We start from the raw sequence: 24791 nt of genomic DNA, 5'->3' as shown, positions 1-24791 counted from the left end.
ATCTCTTTGTCTTTACATGGAGTATTTGCAAAGCCCATCTTCAACCTCATGGGTTTAATTTCACTGCATATCAACACAGAGAGAGAAGCTCTTCCAATGGGTGAGTCAAAGCTGACACTGTTCTGACTCAGCCCTGGAGAAAACTGTTTCCCTCCACTGATACGGAGCAGGCAGGGTATGATTAGCCTCATTAGGTGATGGCCAGCCTTTGTGACAATCCCCACCAGTCTAGATTGCAAAGTTATAAATGGAGTTTTAAAACAAAAATGTTTTGAAATGGTTATTTCTTTTACGTTCTAATTGTAAGCCACTAAAAGAGTAGTAGGTGCTTTACAAATAGAACAAGACCACTTTTGTCACCTTAAAGTGATAATTCTGCAAACTTCCCATCCCTATGAGGACTCACTGGTACCACTCACCACTAATGTTTGGCAGGATGTTCCCTCCCAGAGCCATACTGGCCCAGTGCTCCTGTGAGAGCCAAGCAGCTTACCCAGGTAACTGCTGACATCACTGGTCCCAGCCGTACTCTGCTCTTTCTTGGAGGTTGCTGTTTCCAGAGCAGGAAACTTGCTCCCACCATCCTAGCTTACAGCACAATAGCTTTAATCACCAGTAATAACGCGATTTTCTTTAAGATGAAGCAGAGAAGCAGTAGGGCAGCCAAATGCTCTATAAACTAACCCCAGCTACTCCAGGAGGTGACAGAAGCTGTACCACAGAGAGCATCAGCTTCATACATGGGCATTTGTTCAGCAACTACTGTATGCAGCAAGGAGGAACTAGGGCTTGAGAACGCACCTAAAGACATGGTTGCAAGGGCAAGGGAGCTGGTATATCTATAGACAGAGGGAAAGTGCATGCTCTCCAGCTGTGGCCCGTTGGTCAAAGCATGCTCACTGAAGGTGAGAAGCAGCTGGCTGGTTCTGCAGGCATTGCTCAGCATGGACTTCAGCTAAGGATGGTATGAAAACAAAGTACTGAGTACTCTGCAATTAATATAAAGTCACTGATCTAACTCCTATGGGAATAGTTATGACTGCAAAGAAGAGGGGTTTTTCAAAAGTCACTGGTTATATATAATGTATAACATAGCTACACCTCAGCAAAACAAGCAGGCAAACCCTTTGGAGAATTCCAGCATTAAATTACTTCCTCCGGTCTCAGAGTACCATAATTTATGTACGACACAGCTGAGAGAATTCAAAGAGTGAGCTGTCCGGGAGGATGTTTCATTTCACAGCCTGTGAATTCACACGCAGGCAGAACAAGCGGGTTAAAAAGAGAGGTTCTCCTCACTGAACAAACAGGCTCGACACCTGCTGCCTGAGGACAGCTTCACTTGTGCCAAGCGCAGTGAAACTTTATTCACTGTTTTATATAAAGTACTGTCTGAAACTCATCCTTCTAAAAGCTTGACTGATCTTTGCAAGCAATTGTGGTATCGCTTGTTTTATGTCTGAGTGGATACATCCCGGCTACAGTCTCACAAAAACAGATGTATGCTACTTCTGAGTAGCCCATCCATAGAAAATACAAGGTTTAATATCTCTTGGTGAGACATACCTTTACCTCCTGTGGTAGAGGTGTTGTTTTGGGAGCAAGAGTTCATAGGGTCTACCAGCACTGACATCTAGCCACACAGTTACGAGGGCATGTACTAAACCACTAGAGAATATCAGCCTTCCTATGTAAATATGAGTAAACCCGTTCCTTACTCTTTACTAGAGGTTTTATTTATTATTTGATTGATAAATTCCTACGAGAACCTCCTTGACTTGGTACAGCAGTCTAGGCTTCTCCACCACCATCAACAATGGGCATCCGTAAGAGATGTGCAAGTGCAGACTGCATTAGCATTTTTTGTGGTCGATACATGTAGTTTCTTATTTAAATCACTGAGATGGTTACTCTTTTCAATTTACCCAACAAACAACATACCCCAGCGTCCAATCCCTTTAAGCCATGGTTGGATTTTGTCAATCAAGCCTGTTGGGACCTCTGGCACACAAATGACAAATCACAGTGTTAGTAGAACTATTGACACACATTTTTAATACATAACTACTGTTGTTATATATAATCAGAGCAGATAGAGTTCAGCATAAAAGGGTATTTTAAAGTGCCAATAAAACCACTTAGCTTTTACAACACATGGCGTTTACTCCATCTCCCCATCCCCTTCCTCCAAAAAAGCTTTTCTTTTGAACTAAGCAATTTATATATTGGGTCAGTGTTATAAAGTAGGTATTTATAGCAGATTTCAATGGAGTGGAAGCTGGAATAAAGGCAACTTGCTTTCAAATGCAGCACGGAGGCAACTTTGCATTGATAAGATTATCAATTGTTTGTACATAGAAGGTGATGTGGTCACTGAGGGGCCTCACATTCTGTTTCTGTAACTGTAAGCCAAATTATTTGCTTTTCTAGCAAATCACTTATACTTCATTTTTTTTCTTAGACTCATTCAATGTCAACAGAACAACTTGTTCAACGATTGGGAGCTCAACTAAAGAATTTAGCTGGTAACGCCATACTGTCTTAATTTAAACCTTTTCTTTCAAAACCCCACAATAAATGCATCACCAAGCTAGTGATAAAAGCAACTCCAAGCTATATTATCACTATAAGATGATCACATATGCAGACAGTTGGCCACAACTTGTGCTTTGTTATGCCTCAGTGTTGCATTTATCTTGGAAATCAGTATGGTATTGGCAGCATAACTCATCAGCAATGCTAACTAACCCCTCACTGCCAAACTGCTCTCAATTACCATAGTGATACCTTCTTCCTTCAGACAAGCTAGCTCAAGGAAGCAGGACGGGGGGCACAGAAAATTTATGAACACCCAGATTTTTACCAAGCATGAATACATAAAATTATATGCAATGTTTAAATGGAGCATCTTTAAAATTAAAAGGAATAGGGATTAAGTTTTTGGGAAGTCCCCTTCAAAGAAATTGTGTTTTGTAATTGTTTTCCACTAATAACAATGCAGAAAGAAAGAGAGGAATATTCTTAAGTTTATGGTACAGTCTCTGTGCCTAAATATGAACTAAAATAATGATAGTCTTTGTGATTTAAAAAGTCAACATCTTTACAGCATGGGTGGGTACAAAATGGAAAACCTTTGGATGAACTGGTTTTTATGTAGGAATTAATACTGTTTTAATGGTGAGTGTGGTTTTTTATTTTTCGTTTTAATACTTGCTGTTAGTTATCATCTTAAATAGAAGAATTATAGGGAGCGTCTACTTTTCCTCCAAAGTATTTCTGTTTAACAAATGCAAAAATGGAATGCATACAATGGACTGTGCAGATGCAGATGCACAGAAAATAATAGAAATTTGCACATGCAAATGCCCCAATTATGCATGCATCAACAGCTTCTGAAAGAGATATTTGAAAACCTAACCCAGAGCAGGAAGGTGGCACATCACAAAGGTAAAAGAACAAGTAAAGCAAACTTCTTTTTCTGTTTTCTTTTGTATTACTATGAGTTTCTGTACCAGCCATATGACCAAGAGTATTTTAACTAGGGATCTAACACGAAGCCTGGTGAAGTCAATGGAAAGATTCCTACAAAGTTCAGTGGCCACATGAATAATATATTCAAGAGCTTAATATAGACAGAACTTTGTATTTCTGCACATTGATTTTATAGATCATATCCTTTCATATAAACCGGATTGATAGTTGGATTTATTATTAAAGACTTATCTACATGGGGAGGAAAAGAGGATTAATTCAAATTTAAGTACTTTGCTGCAACTGCTCTGTACGAGCTGGTGCTCAGTAACTGCAAGGAGCCCGCTAGGTTTTCATCCCTCAGTCACTGTCTATGCATGGACGGGTTTCCCTCAAAAAGCAACAGGAGGCCCTGTGCCAGGAACCCCCTACTCCAAGCTGATGCCAGGTCCTGCCCATCTGCTGCCTGCTCCCACGACATCAGGGACATTCACTACTCCAGTGTCTGGAGGGGCTCAGGCTCAAAAAAATCCCACAGTTTGAGTTCTCTCATGGTATAAACCTTTTAATTTTGGGCCTTTTCAGTGCTGTTGCTGATTGGGTGATGTTTCTGTATCTGCTGGCTCTTTGACTTTGTACATTCTGACTAAATAAAAACCTGGGAGTGAATTCCGCAGGGGAAGGAGGGAGGTATGTGTCAGGTTTTGTTAACATGCTTTATGCATGTTTATAATTTTATATTGGAAGTAGGATATGATTTCACTGGTAGGGAGGCTAATTTATGGTCCTGGACTGACAGACCAATAAAAGGCAGGTGGGCTTTTGCCCAGGTTTGATACCATTTTACTATGGTCAATTTACTGCTACTTACTACAACGCCATCCTACACAAATTTGATACAATTTTACTATGCTAGTCAGCACTCCTGAGGGAGTTTGGGATTTATTGCAGAGGATTTATGGAGCTGTAGAAGGGTTTGGTTTTGGTTTTTTTTTTTGGTTTTTTTTGGGGGGGGAGGTTGTTTGTTTGTTGTTTTGGGGGTTTTGAGGTTTTTTTTATATAAAGAAAAAAGAAGAAAATAAATAAAAATGAAAGAAGAAAAAAGGAAAAGATAGGCTTAGATGAATTTTACTTTGTTACACAGGAATATTGTACCACTGGAGTGGAATTTAAACAAAAGCATGTTCTTCCTGTGAAGGACTTGCTATTGAAAGAAGTTCAAGGTCTGCCTTCTTCACCTTCCCTACCTCAAACATTTTGAGTTTAGCTCAATACCCAGAGGCTGATGGGTGCTGCACCCAGCATGCACCCAGCTAGCACCACGTGTGGCTAACCAGCCCCATGACTAGGTTGGAGGCACCAGCAAGGTGTTCCTACCCAGCTGCTGGTTTCGTTGCTACACATGGATGAGCCGTGCCAGGTATTATTACAGTTGCAGTAGTACAAACCATCTTACATAGATGATTTGAGAAACTGGTATGAAAAAGCAGTAGAGGACAAGGGGAATTTTTTGCGGAGTGTTCCAGTCGCTTGCAGCAGCCCTAGCTCAGGCTAAACACTTTTTCTATCTCTTCGTCACCAAGCATGCCTAGCTCTTTACCTTCCTATTTTCCTTTGAGATAGACAAACTTTCCTTCCTTGATCTCCTGCTTCTCAATGGCTTTTATGCTGAGCATTTTCCCTTTTTGTCCCTTATTTTAATTTCCTTTGAAAGTCTGGAAAATGCTGGACAGTGGCTAACTGGTATTCCTGAGTGTTTGGATGCAAGAACTATGGAGGAGGAAGTGAGCAGCGGGTGCCTATGGCTCAGTTTCCATGGCAACAAAGACTAAAAAATGAGAAGAAGGTACCTGCTCACAGTTGCTCAGATTTGGAGATGAGGAATTCCTTGTCCACCTTTTCTCTCATGGCCTGTGGAAGCACAGCACAGGGACCAGCAGCATTCACACTGATGGTTAGCAGTGGTCAGTGGCTCAGTCTGAGATTACAGTTTGAGATTACAGCTCCCTGACAACATATTTTAGCATGAGACAGAGAGGCAGCACTACCCACTGACCACAGTTTCAGAGCACTTTATGTAAGCAATGGGGAGCAGATGGCAAGGTTGGCCATCAGGACCAGAGTAGCGGTTGCATCTGTAACCCTGCAAGCAGTTCCTGTGGTCAAGGACTCGTCACTGACTCACACAACCAAACAGTTCAAAACCACATTAACTCCTGCTATGTAAGGGGTCCTGGAGCACATAATAAATTAAACAAGATGGCAATGAGGTAAGAAACCTGAGTTACTTCCGGACAGCCTTTGATTTCAGTAGTTTTCTCTTGTGAAGAGCCTTTGCCCAGGGTTCCTGCCAATGGGATGGCATTAACTGCTTGCTGTCCTCAATGACTGCTTTCCTCGCTCAACATGGTGCAGCTGACATGTGAATATATCACAGCCAGTGACTCAGAGAGTCCTGAGCATTTCAGGCAGTGAAGCCAACAAACATGCTAACTGTGACCTGACATGAATGTGTAAGGAAGGGATAAGGCTCAGGGAAAGGGTCAAAGAAGCAAAGTAGCTATGGCAAAGCATGTGGGCTACCTCTGCAGGGTCCTCCAGGCTGCCACAATTCAGTCACTGTACAGCGAAGATGACAGGCACATCACTGCTGCAGGAACCCTCAACTATGCAATCCTCAATGTCCTTTTGTTGCCTCATCTGTTCCCAAGATGAACACTAGGTTGAAGCCTGTACCCCCCTCACCTCACCAAAGCACCAGCCAGCTTGTAAAAGGGATGGGGCAGTTGGCACGGTGCTGGCGAACCAGACTTCTGCCATCTCCATTTGTTTTATCTCCATACCACTTTGGTGATACTTGTAAGGTCTGTCAAAATCCAGACACCACCTTCGCCAATCCAAGCAGGGACTGAGGAGAAGCACAGCTCCTATTCCTGGGCCTGAAGGGTAGAACCACCTCTCCCATGCTGCAGGACACTGGTGGCCAACCAACACGTCTTCTCATGCTGATGCCACCTAGCCTACAATGAGGATTTAGCTGCAAATGTGAACTTGGTTTGCCAGACAACTCTGCTGTAGCTTCATCAAAAAGATTGGCTTTACCCAGGTGGCTTCAGTGCTTTGAACTTTACTCCTGAATCCAAATGAAGCACAAATGGGAGCCATTGACACTGTACTGAACTTTTAAGGCTGACACGCTATTTAGCAACTTATTAATGCTAGATCTTTTGAGGGAAGTTTTCACTCACTGTCCACCCTAAAGAGCTTTGTCAAACTGTAACCGCTTTAATTTTACTACAATTGCCCCTGGAGGAGCTGGTGAAAGTTATACCAGCTGTACATTTATTTTACTGTTTTTACCTCCTTTTTTTCTGATCATCAGTCTGTCAAGGCTATCAAGATTTACATTTAAATGTAAAACTGGACTGTCCACCAAATAGCCTTTGAAGCTATTAGCTGTGAAAGATAATCAATTGGGAATGGGCCCCTGCAGAGCACTTTTCAAGCAGAGTCATCACCAAAAAGCAATTTTGCTGGCAGGCCTTTTTTTTTTTTTTTTTTTTTTTTTTAAAGAGAAAAAATCATGACCATCTCCAGCCGATTAAAATTGTATCAGTGGCCGATCTACATGATTTTACAACAAAAGCAAAATCTAACATTGCTTAGGCAAATTGATTCACAAGTTAAATTGTGAATTTTTTAGAAGGGACTAAGAAGCAAGGATTGGCAACTTTCTCATAATCCCCCAGCAACCATATGTACTTAAGAGAATGATCCAATACAGGCAGAGATGAGCAAAAGTGCTACTATTTAAGAGAATAAGCCTTACATCAGTCTCGTAAAAATTTAAAAACAAAGTACATTTTTATCACCTCTTTAGCTTTACAACTGTAACATGGCATCAGCATGGCATCTTACACTGCTGTTTTTCTAAAACTGTCACCATTTATAGCCCCTTTCCTTTATTAGAATAAAAAAGCATGTTTCACAAAGAACTTTAATCTATTAATTATGACTGCTATGCATTATGCAGTTTAGCTTTATGCATTCCTGTTCTTTCAGATTTTCCTTTAGGCCATCATGAGATGTGACTATCTCCAGTATCTATCTAGGTATTTGCATCTCGCTCATCACTGAGGTATCCAAGTCATTCTCGTCCTCACAATATACTTCTGAGGCACACGTCACCTTCTCCAGGTGGGGAATGCATCAGCATTACTCACTGAAAATACACATTACTAATATAATATTTAAATATGGCCGGCAACAGTTAAGTGGAGACTTACTTTGGAAGTATGAAGTTGTGATCTGCATTAAGAAAAGGCAGGGGATGAGTACTTTCTTTCAGAGACCAACATTTAAAAGGTGCAAAACCAATTACCAGATAGAAAGGGATGATGGCTGAGGGCTGTGACACCACCTGAACCACTGGTCTTGCACTGCCCCAACCGGCCCAGGGCTTCCCAGTCTCAATAAGCTTCCATCTTGTGATCAAAAGCAAAATGATAGAAAATTGTCTGCACAGTTCTCACCAACAGGGACATCCAGCACAAATCTGCTGTGTAGGACCAGCCTTTACTTCAAAATGCTGCTTATACAGATAGCACGAAGATTTTAACAGCTCTTCTTTTTGAAATACATCGATGGGATACTCAAGCTGAAAATTTGGAGGTTTCTCCAAGCTTTGTTTTAGGTGTGTCTCAAGTCAGGTTTGATAAACTGAAAGACATTCATGGCATAACATGTTTTATCCAGGAGCATAAGGCATAAATGCACCAGAACACAACTACTCACAAAAAACAACACCCCTCCAAAAAAAACCCCACTACAGGTCCTCAAATAATTATTTCCCAGATAACGTTCCACTTTTACCTACAAAATTCACCCACTCTATCACTAACCAAAAGAGCTTTGGCTTTCAGACATTAAAAGCAAGTTTACATGAGGTCTGAAACCAGAAATTTAGAGCAATCCTGCACCACCTCTGCCAAAAAGAATCTGCAATAATATAGAATTCCTGTTTTTTATAGAAGCAAACCCATCTCATGAAGGTTATGGAATAAATTAGCTGATATCACAGGTCACAGAATTCAGTGGTATTACAGCAGCAGACCCTGAACATAAGTGTTATTTGCTACTCTAAAGGTATATAGCATTAAAAAAATCCAACTTTGCTTTGTCATGGACGTTTTTACTTCCCTACAACATCGTGAAGTCTCTAAAAGATAAAAGACAGCCATGTAACCAAATACTGTGTGTTTTATGCGTCCTTCTCCATGTCTAGCAACTGGAATAAAGACAAAACCAGAACAGGATACCTGAGAGAAAAAAGAAAGCTTTTCCTGCGACAGACTTTTAATTCACAATGATACCTGAGACATTACTTCCTCAGGTCACTATAGAAACCTTTATCACCTTATGAGAGGTCATTGGGGTAAGTGACAGGAGACATCAGTTTCTCCTAACAATACTGGTTTCTCTTCTTAAAATTTAAATAACAAGGCTAAAGATTTTCCAGCTACAGATGTAAAAAGCCATTAGAGTATCCAGTCAATATTCCTGAAATTATAGGCTAGAAGCCTTTCCACTGAGGACACAGCAAATATTTTTACAGCCACCAGCGCATCACATTGCGAAAAGGACAACTATATTTTGACTGCAAACACAATTAAATAAAGAATCAGAAATACAGAATAAATGTATTGAAAAGAAGCGTTTCCCCAGTTGTTTGTAATGTGGAGAAAAATGTCTTGGCATGATTCTAACATTTTTTAAAGAACAATTTAAAACCCCACAACAGAAGGTACTTTCCACTGCAGTCAGAGCATAAGAGCAATAAACAGCTCTGCCAAAATGATTGGGAAATATTCTGATTACAATTTTTAATTGCAAAAATCATGTGTATTCAATGTAAGTTTGGTTTTCCCCCAGATCCCAAAGGAGCTAGCTTTGGGCCAAGTTCTGCTGCTCTTAGGTCTCACCTCACATGAGGACTTGATCCCATTCACTCATCCAGGAGTGCTTTCTGGTGCATCTGCGTATCCAGTAACCCCCCCTGTGCACGGGACAAATTGATGCTAGTTTTGAGCAGGAATCTGCCATTTTGATGCAAATGACAGCTGAAGTGTTTATCAAAACCACATAAAAGATACTAGCAACACTGATAGAGGCCTTAATCCTGAGTGCTGCTGGTTTATTGTTCAAACTGCATCTTTCTGGGGACACTGTGTAGGAGCTCACACAGATAGCTGCCACCTCGAAACACAATTAAAGGTGGTGAAGACGATTTCTTCTTTCGACTTTGTATTTTTCTTTCCCTGCTGCATGTTCCTACATCACAAAAACATGATGGAAAAGCACATTCTAGCGCGTCTTGCAGAGGATAAGCCTCTGCTCATGTGATACTTGGATCTGGTTTTAAAAAGCAGTGTCACAGAGTAACAACAAAATCAAACCCAGTTGGCAGGATACAAGGGCAGGGAGTTGCTTTATGTGCGATGCATACAGGCTATGCACCACTGCTTGCTTAGCGTTCTGGCTAATGCTCTTGCTCTGTTTAACCCAATTTCTTTAAACAGTCACAGGAATTCACATTCACAGAAGAGGGAGGACTGCAAACACACTGTAAACTCACAAATGGGACCCCAAAAGCAACTTGTGTGAAAGGCATGAGACTCTGCAGAGAACAAAACCTGTGCTGAAGGAAGCTAACCATGAAATACTTAAGTTTTACGTTTGTCCCTTAGAGCCAGTTCAGTAAAAGTCAGTGTAAACATCATCCATTTTGTAACCAGTGAGCAGAAGTGAGAAGCAGACGGGTTTGCTCACCCCATGTGTACCACATGCACCATGGGGCTCAGTGCTTACCCTGGGGGTCCCCAGGCAAGAAGAACAAAATCCATCCCAATATTTTGTCTGGGAAAGAGACAACTTGCTACAGAGCTCCGAGGTTCCGGCAGAACTCTAGGAAGGACTACTATTTGTTTACCATATGCAAGCAAGCTCTACAAGAGACACTTGTTATGAATTACCATGCTCTCTCAAGGGATAGTTCTGTTGATAACTTGAAGAATGTATTAAACGAATATCAGATTAAAACAATCTGCTTCTGCCAGCTTCAAAACACAAAGACCATTACTGTCACATAGAGAAATAAAGCCAGAATGCTGGAAAACTGAAAAACACAACCCAAACAATTGCCCCCGTGTTAGCCTTGGTTATCAGCTTCTTTTTTTAGGGTGGAGGAAAGAAGTCTCTAGATTGTTCAACTAAACATAATGCAATCAGCTAAACAATGTTGAAGAAGCGGCACTAAGCTTTGTCTATTCATTCACACCATTTTGTTATCTTTCCTGTTTATCTTAGAGGCACACACAGGACCACAATGAAGGTTAGTCTTTACAATATGACAAATCTACTGGTTTCCTATTTTAGAAGGTAAACAAGGCTTTTTGTGAAACTGAAATGCAGATAACAGAGCTGTGTTAACGCTGAGTGCAACATTAGATTGAACATGAGATTCCTGGACGCGGTGGGGCATCCCCTGGGTGCAGGTCTGTTGGCCAAGTGCAAACACAGATAAATTGCAGTTCAAACCATCAGCTTTGTCAAATCATTCATTTTGCATCATTCTTGTAGTGCACGACAATTCTGCAGCTGCAAACTATGTACAGAGTAAAATTAATTAACAGGGAGTAAAAAATGAGCAATTGAACATAAATTGTGAGATTAAGTTTTGGCCACAGATCTGCTTCATGGGATTTTAAGAGTAGAGAACTTTGTACTTTTTTTATTTGCTGCTTTTTACCTTAAGTGAAAGTAAGATTTTATAGCTAAGCTTTTCTTATAAAAGTGGATTTTGAAATGTTTTTACCCAGCAAAGAATTAAAAGTGGGGAATTGTTTAACAGGAAACATATCACCAAGCAAAACGGGTAACAGTTAAAAGTTTATCTGGATCTCCAGCACCACCTATAGATGACACAAAACACTTCACGCTCATGAAGCCTTGCATGCAGATTTCATTTATACCAAGGAGTACACGAAAATTAATGTTTTGGTTTTTTTTTCCCCAGTTGCCAAATTGTAGTACATTTGCACTTACAAGTTTTTAGGCCTGGTACAATTTCCTCTAACTGAAAGCCTGCCTACCGAACCCACTAGCACCAGCAGTTAAGTTTAACTACGTCCTAACTTTTGCCTTAATATAAGACTACCACCCCTTTGCAGTAATGCACAGCCACCAGCTCTCAACTCAGAGCAGCACATGTCCACCAGCTCCCATCTTTCTTGTCCAGCTGAAGCACTTGGAAAGCTCCAGGTCTCTGACATGCAAGCCCCTCAGTAGCGATACTTAAACTCTCTTACCCATGTGGCTTGTAGAAATTAGAACATAATTACCCTTGAGATCGTCAGCCTTCATAAAATCAGCCAGCCAGAAATATTGGGAAAATGATGTGAGCAAACCGAGACAGAGGCACACTTACCAGTGACAAAACCAAGTATGTGAGGGCAGATCAATTTAGATTCGTTTGTCTGAGGAAAATATCTAAGTGTTAAAACCTAGATCACCAGTTGACTAGCTAATCCTACGCAAAGACCTAGCACAGGTTTTGAAAGCTGAGAATTGAACTGCTATCACCATTTTAGCTGCTCAGTATTATAATTTAGCAAAAAAGCTGAAACTGTCCACCCGAATCATCTGTTTGATCTTGGTTGTAGCTTACCATCTACTTTGCCACCCTAGTGTAACTGTTGGTGGAACAGTCCTAGACCGCTGAGATGACCTGAAGGAGCTCCCTCCCTCTGCAGGTCACATAGACTTGAACTTCCCCTCTCCTGCAGCTCAGCTGTGGGTCACAAGTGCCATAGCCTGGGCAGCTCAGCCCCACCAGGCACTTGTGCTTCTGGGGAAGCATCTCCTCCGCTGCAACGTGAGTGCTGCAGGTGGTCTAGAACCACTGTAAGCTGGGTGAAAAATAGGTATTTACTGTTTCAGGACTGAGTTTCCCATCTTTCATTGGTGTTTACGGTAACTATTGGCCAAGTGCACAGAAACACTGTACACAGTCTGACGATTTAGATCACGCACATAAGTACACACACATTCAGAGATGGGTTAATAGTGAAGAATTGCTACCATGCCATGCATTTTAATTCAAAGATAATGAAGTGTTTGATCCATGCTGCTCCAGTGATCATTTACAACCTGGATATGAGGGACCACATATAACAGGATCAAGCACTTACCTGTGATGCCTTTTATCTTCCAAGTGCTTTACAAGTAGTCTCAAAGTGGTTGAAATGCAATGATTGGGTCTGTGCTATAGGCACAACAATGAAACATGAAACATGGCTGGAGAGCCACAAAACAGCGATGCCAGTGTGAGTATCTAGGCTTTCAATTTATTGTTCTCAATGAATGTTCTGCAGTCATCTAATGTAGTAAAAAACCTCCCACTTACTTCTAATTTATATAAAAATAGGTGTGCTCAGTGACTTGGAACTGAGTCTTGTCAGCTCCTTAAATCACGTATCTGTAGGGAAGAGATAATTAACAGGAGACAAACTTGTATCACCAGAAAAGTTGAACAAGTGCCGGAAATAATAAACCCTGAAATACAACTGTTGGTGAACTCAGAACTTTTGCTTCATATTTCAATGCAGCATGGGCCTGGGAAACAAGTCTTTAATAATGCCTTTTTAATTAATCATTTATGAAGTTTCTCCCTCTCACTGGAGCGTGGTCTTTTCTGATATCCACAAGTGTCAGGCACGCTGTCAGACAGTTCAAATCAAACCCTAGATTTTAAAAAAAAACCAAACCAAACCCCAAACCCAACATAACTTCCAAATAAAGGAATATTAAGAATCAAGGATTTGGAAGGCAGAAGAGCTATGGATCTTCAAAAACACTACTTCCCATAAATAATGACAGTGAAACTGGAGCATTCAAGTATAAACAAACCTTATTTCAACAAAAACCAAAGGTCACATTTTCAAGAACAACCTGTACAACTGTGAGTTATGATTGCATTTTCCTACTCGCCATTGTACAGCAGGAAGCCTTACACTGTACATATAGTATGTACCACACAGAGGGAAGGAGCAGGGAGCACCCCACCTACACGAAATAAAGACTGACCGAGCTAAAGATTTCAGACATGAGGACTATTCAGAAAGTGGCCCTAATTAGATAATTGTTATACAGTTTCCAAGCATGTTTCTAGCACTTAAAGCGATCATTCAATGTCTCCCACTAGCAAACACTGTGAAATTTAACTTGACTTTGATTCTCAAAGCGGGAATCTCAGAGCTGGTTTTGATAACACTCTCTTTTCAGTCTTCATGTATGTTAACAATTGTCCTTGGGATGCTGTCTGGCTGTTAATTGATATCTGGTTTTTGCAGATCCAGGCACCTACAGAGCCATCTATTTTCTCGAGTGTCTGTTCTCCAGACTAGAGAGTTTGGTAGCAAAGATATATTAACTATCACTACAGGAATGCTCACCAGGTAGGACTATAATATTGTATAGTTCAAAATACAGCCTAGATTTCATTCATTATAGAAATGTGCATCACATAATGATGAATTACTAACTCACTGTGATCCAATCTGAATTTATGCTAGAGTTTCAGACCTTCGATTAGAATCTATTACTTCTTTCATTTAGTTTTTCCTTCTTCAAACTTTTCCTTCCTCATCTCCAACTTGAAAAGAGCAGAGCCAAAACATAATGCACTTTTACCATCCATGCAACTACAAACAGGCAGCACCAAAATAAAAACAAAATTTAAGAAGTGTTTGTAAAAAATATATTTGCAGTTGTTTTGCTCTTGAAAACACAGGTGCCTCTGACAGAGATCACTGTGCCACATACATGATTTGCAATAATGTTCTTACTAACAAAGTCAGTCGTTACTGATGGACAGACAAGATTCTTTTGTTTTCTAAAAATGGTCACCTGGCCTTCTGCATTAGCATTTCCTGATTGAGTGCCAGGTACTAGCAACTTCTACATATAGTAAGAAACAGCCCCCTTAATTTTTTCTGAGGCTGCATTAGACCCAGTAGTAGACATTTCTTACAGATCAACAATCAGCCAGGTACACCTAATGCATACATAGCATGTAATTGAAACAGACTTCACTTAAAAATAAACTTCAGAATGGCTTGGACTATCACCTTTTTGTGTCTGCATGAAAGAATGAGTCCACTGTGAAAGTAATTTACCATAAGGTGAGGGAGCCTTTCTTACTTTAACCAGCACAACATAAGAATCATTCCGGGCATCTTTCTGCTTGGAGAAATTCTCACCAGTTGCTTCACTGCTCACATTTTACAAAGAACACAGCCTCTGACTTCAGAGGCACATAAATATACACATCTTCTTTTTCACATACAAGATGTATGTTTCTCTGTACAGAAAGTAAAATGGGCAGGTGGAACGTATTTGGCTTTGTAGGACAAATCCTGCATTCACTTCTATCCTATGCATTTCTGCTGAATTCAGCACTGCCTCCGAGATTGAAATTTGTTTAGTAATAGTACTTTGTGACTAATCTGGTATGGAGTCTGCTGGACACAGCAAAGCTGTATGGGCTCCACTCTGAATGATAGAATAGGTCTGCTTTGGGGCTTCTGTGTGAGAGGGTGAAGAAAAGATAGGAGGAGGGGGAGCTGAAGTGGACACTGTTATACTCTGACCTCCATCACTAACCACAGTCACTTCTGTTGCTCCTTCTTGTATCAAAGCATTAAGGCCTTCTAAGTCAGAGCAGCTGATTCCAGAGCTGGTGATGAAAGCTTGGTTTGCTGAAGCCTCATGACTACTGACAGGAGCAGCAGGAATCAGAGTTTGATGTAAAGCACTTCCATTGCTTTGGTCATGGGTTGTGAGAAGAACTGCTGGTTGTGCCACAGGCCCAGCTTCACTTTGAGATATAGGAGGTGGAGGTGGTGCCAACAAACTGACTTGGCCCAAAAGCTGCAAGCGGCTGTTGGCTGAGAGGTCTTCCTGAGTCTGGCCAACTAACGTAGGAGGCACGACATTCACTGATGCAGCCTGAACGATACTGTTAGTCTGAGGGACCTGGTGTCCCACAATGATCTTGACCCTTCCCTCGCTGTATGGAGAAACCTGAGCAGCCTGAAGTGGCACCTGGAGATGACTGACAGTAATTGGGGCGCTGCTCTGCCGACTAGGATCCATCTGGAGCTGTAGAACAGCTAGTTCATTATTTTTAGATCCATTATACATACTGTGCTGCTTCTTATGACTCCGAAGAGAATCTTCTCGGACAAAGGAAGCGTCGCAGAGGTCACATTTAAATGCTTTCTTGGCATCCAATTTGGCAACTTGCCTGGATCCACCTTGCTTTGGCCTATCTCCTTCCTTCTTCTCCATAGTTTGCTTCTTGGTCTTAACTTTGTCACTATGAGCTTTCCTCACATGAGTTGTCAGGTTGCTCCGCTGCTTGGTATCAAAGCTGCAGAATTCACATTTGAAAGGACGATCTTTGCAGTGAATTCGCTCGTGCACTTTCAGAGCTGCCTTGTTGGAGCAAGAGTAGTTGCACTCTGAGCACTTCACTGGTTGTTCAGGCTGATGAGTTCTTATGTGGTGGCGAAGGCTTGTTTTGTTTCCACACTGAAATTCACACTCTGGACACTTGAGAGTATTTTCCATGCTGTGCTTGATACGAATGTGTGATTTCAAGTTTCCTTTCATGGCACACCGGACCTCGCAGAACTCACACTTGTAAGGTTTCTCACCAGAATGCACACGCATGTGCCTCTTCAAGTCTGAGTTGATTTTAAATTTAGCAGGACACATCTGACACTGGAAAGGAGCATCTCCTGTCAACAAAAACCCCAGTTCAAATTACAGATGAGACACCAAGATCCACTGGAGACACCAATGTTGTAATGAATTATGTACAGCTGATGTGTTCTAAATACCCGCAAACTCCCAACACATTTTTAAGATGTAGAGAACTTTAATGACACAGTATTTATCACCTGGTCTGACATAGCTGTGTGCAAACTCTCCACAAGCATGTCTGCCAGCATCTGTTGCTTTTTCATGTCTGCATCTTTGATATTCTCCATTTTTAGTGTATTTTGTGTGTAACACTGTTCAGCATGCTCCAGGAAGTGACTGAAGTTTCTTATTTGCCTCTCTTTAGCAATTGTGTATCTCATCTAGTGTTTAAAATTAATAAAAAACCACTGTAGCAGCTGCTGTATTTTTGAAGTCTAAGAAAACAACAGAAACACATCCATGTCTTGGGTTTACTACAGGATCTACAGGGAGGCTTGTAGGCTAACTTTAAGCCTAGGTAAATGGTAGGCTACTGCAGAAACAGATGCTTAATGGTCATCAGCCTTACTGCTCAGCCATACATTCCATACTGCCTTTCTTGTACATTTGTACATTTTGTACATTTATACATTTCTTGTACTCACATGGTGAGTTAGATTAGGTGACAAGAAAAATGGATTTTTTTTTTTTTAAGCCTGGTTCACATGGTGCGACATGAATACTATTGCGGGCACAGAAAGGCAGTGGAAACTCTTGCCAGAACATAGAGAGATGTAGGGACAAAAGTCCGTATCTAGGTCAGTGTCAGGTGACTGCACAATCAGAGCATCACTATTAAAAAAAAAAAAGGGGGGAAGAAAAAAACCCAAACAAAAAAGGGGATCACAGCAGCTACATAAATGCACCTGGCAAAGACAAATGTGAGACTAATGAAACAGGCATGCAAATACATGACTCTAGGGAAATCTGCTTACACAGAGAAGTAACATTAAGCTTTTGTTTTTCTGGCATTACAGCAACCAAGAAAGAGATATTTGCACCATGTATCATACCCAATAACATTTCACAGATCACTTCAAGAAAAATCTAGTATCAGTTTGGATTCATGCAAACAAGTATAGAAAATAGTCCTAAGTGCCTTTTTTCTTTTTCCCTGAGAGCAATGCTGATCCAGAAACTGAACAATAGTAGTTGAAAGTTAGGTCAAATTCTGAACAGATAAAGCATGAAAAATGTACACACTTATCTGCAAGAGCTCTGTAAGTCTATTTATGTCAGACTAACTACATGAACAACCATTGGAATTGCCAGGATCTAAACCACTATTCTGCATTTTTTCTATTTGCAGGCTTGTATCACAACACGCAGGACCAAATGAAGCTGTAGCTCTGTTTAGTCCATAATCAATTCCAGGATAAAGACCTGGTAACTCTGTTCTGAAGTCATTAAAAAAAATCCAAAGCAAACCTACAAACCCAACTAAATAACTGTTCAGTTTTCTTCTTTAACCTAAATATGTAGTTCTCTAAAATACCTGAGCATGAAATCTTTAAACAGGTATTATTTTGAAAAAGTCAAAGAATTGTGTTATTAGGTTCTAAGATACCCTTGGTGAGAGAAGGAAAATGAGAGTGTACTTACTTCAGCAAGCATTTATCTTCTTTAATAACCAAACTGCAAATGCCTGATTTATTTTACAAGTTAATATTTTATAGAGTTTGTGATAGCTGTATAATTTTGCATAATTTGCTTATCCAGCTACATATGTCATTGGTTTAGCTGCGTATTTTTCAAATCAAGTTGTGGCCTACTGTGCTAATCCATGTATCTGTTTAATAATTGAGATGCTTGGTGTATTATCTATATTAAACAGATTTTATTAATGAAGATGCACTGTTTGTTCATCTCATTTATTTTACAGTTTCAGCTGCTGACTTTTTATCTACTTTGCTGATGAAGGCACAGTATGTATTTCAATGACTTAATTCTCACATACAGAGTAGCACAATATATGAAAAAGAATTAGTAATTTTACTGAATATAGCAAAGTATGTTGGTTCCATTTATTTAAAGAGTGGTCTATAACTTTACATTTATTTCTTTACATTTCTGCCCATACCTAATTGACACTGACAGAATATAAAATCTGTCAGAATAAAAAAGATTAGAGTGATCCTGGAATTATTAGTTGTAAGAGTGGTTTTATTCAGACTAACAGGAAACTGATCTTTAGATGCGTAGTTCAACAAGTAATGATGATGATCTCATTCTGAGCAATTCTGAGCAACTCACCTTCTAGAGTATGACTAATTTTAATTCCAGTCAGCAATACATTCTACATACCAGTCTCGCTTTTCTCCTAAAACTGGCTGTGTGCGTAACAGCTCTGTAACCTACCAAGGATGAAATGATTACTTTCAGAATTCCTGTGCTGCCTTTCAGCGAATCAAGGAAGTCCTTTTACAGAAAAAGGATTTGTTTTGGAGAAATAGAAGAGGCAATAAAAGGCTTGAATTTTAGCATAACTCAATGGCTTATGATACAAGAGACTGATCTACCAAAAAGAAAGAAGGTAGCCTAAACCGCTTCCCAAGTATTGCAATATTTAATGCCACAAAAATCTAACTCGACTGGAAATACAAAAGAATCATGATCATTCACAGGTTCTCCCACAGCCAAATTCAGAGCATACCGGGCCATGTACATAAATGTACAAGTATGCACGCTCTTATATGACATGGGGAAAATGCAGTACCATATTCTCTGACTAGTGTGCTTACTAACAGGTAACTTCTCATAAAAACCCATACCATCTTGACTGACCATGGCATCTTCTTACAGAGCAATAGAAAGAGGAAAAACTTGTAAAATAACTGCCTGACAGTCCTACCTATTCCATCACAGCAGACTTGTGAAGTATAAAATATTCTTTTCTGCTACAGACAGATTGGTTTAACCTTCCCCTCCTTCAAAATGCACAAGGGATTTCTTTCTTTTATCTACTCAAAATAAATCCCATCTTGCACACATCTGAATTAATGTTGTTTAGTATTTGAATCTGGAATCAGATGTAGGATAGGTTCAAAGCTAATCTTGTAATCACTGAACCATAGTCACCTTGCAGCTAGAATTCACCAAACTAATCAAATGAATAACAGACAAAACAAAAACTAATCCAGTACCCTGGATTAGGTGAAAAACAACATACAGAGACAACTGTTCAAAGACAACTATAAAGCAGTATCTTTACAGCAAATCTCTTCTAGGAACAATCTATAAAATGGAAATCTGATTAAAATGAAACTTAAGGCAAATAATGCAAATATAAAATGATACAATGTTTATAGGGCTGAAAGCTAAAGCTTCCTAGCCACAGAGCAAAAATTACATGGGAAGAATATAGTTTTGGCTGCTCATATGACACTGTTAATGACTATCAGTCTACAACTGGCAGGTACCACAAAGAAAGGTCAAAAAATGATGTAACTTAAGCTGCTAATTACTTTCTAATTTACTGATGTAAGAAAAATTAAAGTATGCAGCTGAGGTTTGCATTGATATAACTAGTTTAATTATAAGGTAATTTCAGTGTTTCTAATATAGTGGACTTGAATTGAGAGATACAGATAGGTTGTCTTATCTCTTAATCAATCAATTAGGTCCTTCAGTTCTACTGGTTTGAGAACACCCAATAGATAGTTTCAAAATCATTTTAGAAGAAAATCTACCAAGAATCATTATCTGTCTTTTGACTGCTTCCATGTATTCTTAGTAGAGCTGTATTGCCCTACTAAATTCTATGCCCAAGAAGTTCACAGAAGCTGGATGCCTAGATGCTTCTGAGAATTCAAACAGGCCCTTTCTGGCCTCTTGACTCCTGTATACCTTTTAAAGGTCTTTCCTATGACCTTCAAAATCTGAAATTTAGTACAAACGTACCTGTGTGGGATCTGAGATGTACGGTTAGCTGGCTAGAGTTGCGGCTTGCATAAGGACAGATCTGGCATTTAAAAGGACGCTCATTGGAGTGAATGCGCTGGTGCTTGTTGAGGCTGCTGCTGTCAGCAGCTGCATAGTCACAGTGTTTACATTTGTAAGGCTTGACCCCAGTATGAGAACGCATGTGCATCTTCAGCTTATCTTTACGACTAAAACACTTGTTACAAACTTCACATTTATGGGGCTTGTCTCCTGAAACAAACAGAAGAGCATCAACACATCAAGAATTTTGCACCATAAGGATGTTGTTGCAATAAAAAAAAAGTACACACTGGGATTTAACAGAACTGGGACTAGTTTTCAAAAGCTGGACATTGGGCTTCATCAGCCTATTAGCCAAGAACTCTTTTATGCTCCGGAAGGGTGCATGCACAAGCGCAACATATTTGGAAGGCCCTCTGGAACTTTCTCCCTTTACAACTCTGAAATTGAAGTTTAGGGGGAAGGGAAGTAAAATGTTGGAAACGTTCCACATTAAGAAGAAACTAGGTTTATGCACTACCACCACACTGCACCCTGATAAACACATAGTCTGCACCTCAGAAATTTAACTGTGCCTTAACTGCGCTCATGAGCAGTACTGTCCATAGTGGGATATGTCTTACCCACAAAGGGCAATTCCCCAGGCACAGAGAACTACGATACGGGTTCAGCCGTACGCGTACATTCTATCTATAGAGACTTTATTTTGTGGGAAAATTCCTTCTGGGAAAAAGTCACACCAAAAACAAAATACAGCAACTCTAAAAACCTGTGTGTGTTCGTAGATGACGTTCCATATCCTTCATACCATAGGAAGTCTTGAACTGGCAACCTGACAATGGTAAGATCAAGATCATGAAATTCAAGGAAAATGTAACAAAATAACAAAAATATACTACCATATTCTGGGCATTATGTTTATTTTCAAGAACACTACTTTTTTAAATTCAGTATTAACAGATAACAAATTCCCCATCTTGTTTACTCACATCTACTTAAAATAGTGACCGGCTTACCTGTGAACTTTCATTTTCTAATGCTTCCCCTAGGAGGCAATTCACTCTCTACATTACTATTTTCTGTAAGCTTTGAAACAAATTCTCTGGAATCTCTGCCTAGGATTTGAGATGCTCTTTACAGTACACAGGGGATGCTGGAGGAACTAATTAATTCCACATATGACTTCAAGTTAGTGCAATTGGGAACTTTGGTAACAGCTCACCATTCAGGAATTCTGCCTAAGTGGAAACTGCTACGTTTTCAGAGTACAGAAATGAATGTCAAGCATTTGAAATGTGCCTTTCAAATGAAGGCAAGCTTGTGAAAGGAGGCTGTAACTTCTGCTACCACTAACACAACTACTCACTTCATGGCTATCTCTACACGTTTTCTGCATATTGAGTGGTTTTTACTAATTAAGGTCTCCAAATACTCCAGCTCAAACTATCTTTATAAAGATGCTAACTGACCAAAGACAAAACATATAATGCAAAATGCACGTATATTTCTCACGTACAACAATGGCAGTCAGCAAAAAGGTAGCAAGACTCTGCTCTTACATTGCTGTGGTGTGGGCATAGGCCAGTGTCTGTAGCAAACTCCTTGCAGCATTGCCAGAGTACAGGACTGAAGCCTAAGGATACGTAAAATCAACAGCGAAACTACTACTGGTATCAATGATAATACATCACACCTTCTGCACATTGTAACTGCTTAAACCAGACAGAACTACTGTGCGTATCAGTATATGAAATCTATCAATTTTAAAGCGAGGAGGAAGAAAGTATAGTTCACATCTTACCTGGATAGCAGCAGTTGAGTTTCTTCTGTGTAAGTGAGGAAGTGGATTTTCTTGATCGTGCTTTTGGTGGTGTAGAGACGACAGCAGCAGTTGGAGGCTCACTGCTCTCACTGGGCAGGTATGTTTGATAGCCATGCTCAAAAACAAACTCTGGTGCAGAAACTAAACAGATAAAACAGCTCAATGTGAGAATATTAACTTCTCCAGTCAGAAAAACCTAATTATTTTCTAGTTTCATTAATTACTTCTCTACTCTGCTTTTTTCCAGCAAAATTCCTGTTCCTGGCTTCCTATTCACCTGGGTGAAGGGGAAAGGAGAATGGCTTTTCTCTCCCTTGCTATCCTGCAATCAGTGAAAATTCTGTCAAGATGAGCCATGCTGAACTTAGTACAAACCTACGTAGGCCCACTTGTCTCGCTGAATCCTATCTGACTGCACTGTTGTTTCTTCAGCAGTTCATTATTTTTCTGATGCTTGTCCAGGTCTTCCATTAATAAAGGTATGTTTGTCTTTTAACACCAGCTGTGCTACAGCCCAAAAGGGAGAAATCTCAAATTATTTATACAGCAAATGTTGTCAGAGGCATCATGTAAACAATTTCTTTTTTTAAAATTGTTAAAAAAGTTCAGTGTCTTTCAACTATACTGTTTTTAGCTGTTACTCACAAGAATAACAGATGAAACAATCTCAGCCAAAGTAGCAGCTTTTAAATCAATTAGACAACGCTATACCCCAAAAGGGCAGAAAGATGTAACTGCCCTCATTTTAAAGATGAGTAAATATGAAGCAGAAAAATGACTCATCCAAAACCCACACTGAGTTCAGGGATTATAATACAAAAATTCCTGGAAGTGAGCCCCGAATTCAGTTTGTTTCACTGCTCTTCCAGATTCTCTCCCTAATCTGTCTATCCAAATTAAACTCAAATAATTTGGATTTTAGTAAGGTCCCAGACCAAAATAAAATAAAATAAAACTATATATAGAAGGGCAAACCTTCACACGCGGAACAAAACTCTAGTTTTATTTAAATGTCTCCAGGATCAGGACCTCACTTGAGCCTTCGCATGGGCAGAAATTTTGAGTAATATTTTTCCTGCCAATTAGTTGTGGGAGCAATGTTAGGGAATGCAGTGTTCTCACATAAAAAGGCCTGGACTGGTGCCCAACAGCAATTCTCTGTCTGTTTTTCATCAAGCGCACTCTTAAAAAACCAAAATGCATAGTAATTTGATTATATTTCATAAGTATTGACAATTATAATTAGTTTGCACAACTTGGTTATGCACCACATCAGATTTAACCAATTCTTTAAGTAAGTAAACTTGTATCTCAAGCAGCAAATTAAGTAACTGTTGCCATACCAAAACCAAGGCAGCAGCACACCACTTATTATTCTTTCTTTGCTTGCAGGTATGTGACGACTAATGTGAAAACTGTGATTTTAGCTTAGTGTGATGGGGGCACACAAGCAGAGGGGTGTATGCTGCTGCCACTTTGCTTGAACTGAGTGTTTTCAAGCTCCTGGTCTGTAACACCATGGTACCTGTGATGGTTTGGGTCTCCGAAGCGATGGTCCTAGTTGTGGTCTGTGCCTGTGTTGACGGCACGGTTTCTTCCGAAACAAACTGGACCGTGCTTGTGGCCCCGGCCGTTGCACTAGTGAGCTGGCAACCACTTTGCTTGTGCCCAACGAAGGCATCGAGGTTATTGAACTGCTGTTTGCAGATGCCACAGATGTGAATGTCGGGGGTGAGCTCCACCAGCACAGTGGTACCACCGGGGACTGTGGGAGCAAGAGCATTGTCAGGAGCTTGTCCAGAGCAAACGGGAATGCGTGAAACCACTCAAATTGACATACAGACATCCACTGACCGAGCGCCTCGGCCGCGGGGCAGTCCCCTCGGGCCCAGGGTGGCTTGGCCCTGCCTAGGCCTGCGGGGGCCCCTTGGGCACTGCGTGACCTCCCGGCCCAGGGCTGTCAGTAGAACCGGTCACCCTTGCCACCGGACACACTTCCCCGAAGGCCTCAGGGTCCCGCGGGGGTCCCCACCGCCCGTCGCGAAGGGCACCGGCCCAGCGGCCGCGGCCTGGCTCTACAGAGCTCGCCCGGGCTCAAAGCTCGGCGCCCCGCAGCCCCCCGCCGCCGGTGCGGCCGCGGCGCTCACCCAGATTCCCGGGTTCCCCCCCCCCGCAGCCAGGTTCCCGGGCTCCGCTCCCGCCCGTTTCATGCGCTACTCAGGTTTCGGGGCCTGCCCAGGCCCCAACTCAACTCGGTTTCCGCCGCGCCAGCCCCGGAGCGCGCATACCTCGCTGGCGCGCAGCGGCACTTACACTGCACGGGGCCGGGGAAAGCCGGCGCCGCCCCCCCGCCACCGCCGGGATTCATGGCGGCAGTGAGTCCTGCACGCCGCCTCCAGCAAGGGGCTTATTACCGGCGGGGAACCGCTCCCCCCGCGCTTCTCGGCCGCCGAGCAGGGCGGATGTGGAGGAGTCGAGCATGCTCAGTGGCAGTGACGAGGCTGCGGCTGCCCGCACCTACCGGCGGGCTGAGGGCTGCTGCCGCTGCGCCCCCTCCTCGCTTTAGCGCGGCTGAACCTGTCTCGTTTCTGCCACCCGACCCGTATAGGCACATCCCTAAGAAGCCAGACCACCGTTATAAAACTCTTATGTCAGCCGACGGGAGCCCTGTGCGTTCCGTAGGAGGCGGAGT

At 41.2% G+C, this 24791-nt stretch overlaps 1 protein-coding gene across 1 annotated transcript; it reads right to left on the bottom strand.

The window, feature by feature from the left end:
* Nucleotides 1–13155: 13155 nt before the first annotated feature.
* On the bottom strand, nucleotides 13156–24561 carry ZFP64 (ZFP64 zinc finger protein). Its single transcript, XM_030503420.1, has 6 exons — nucleotides 24413–24561; nucleotides 23625–23864; nucleotides 22079–22240; nucleotides 21047–21109; nucleotides 20236–20487; nucleotides 13156–16331 (listed from the first exon to the last, which is right to left on the bottom strand). The coding sequence occupies exons 1-6, from the start codon at nucleotides 24465–24467 to the stop codon at nucleotides 15031–15033; spliced, it is 2073 nt and encodes a 690-aa protein (XP_030359280.1). The 5' UTR covers nucleotides 24468–24561; the 3' UTR covers nucleotides 13156–15030.
* Between the last annotated feature and the right edge of the window lie 230 nt (nucleotides 24562–24791).

This window comes from Strigops habroptila, chromosome 13 (assembly GCF_004027225.2).
Source record: "Strigops habroptila isolate Jane chromosome 13, bStrHab1.2.pri, whole genome shotgun sequence".
In the NCBI taxonomy this organism is placed as follows: domain Eukaryota; kingdom Metazoa; phylum Chordata; class Aves; order Psittaciformes; family Psittacidae; genus Strigops; species Strigops habroptila.
This window is presented reverse-complemented; position numbering and strand designations above follow the sequence as displayed.

Bases quoted from the DNA above. Each gene is read 5' to 3' on its own strand.
- ZFP64 (XM_030503420.1), bottom strand. From the start codon at position 24,467: ATGAATCCCGGCGGTGGCGGGGGGGCGGCGCCGGCTTTCCCCGGCCCC. The intron at 22,241-23,624 runs GTACCATGGTGT...TTATCTGTTTAG, and splicing joins GGAGACCCAAACCATCACAG to TTTCTGCACCAGAGTTTGTT. The intron at 21,110-22,078 runs GTAAGATGTGAA...TACCATTGTCAG, and splicing joins ACTCAACTGCTGCTATCCAG to GTTGCCAGTTCAAGACTTCC.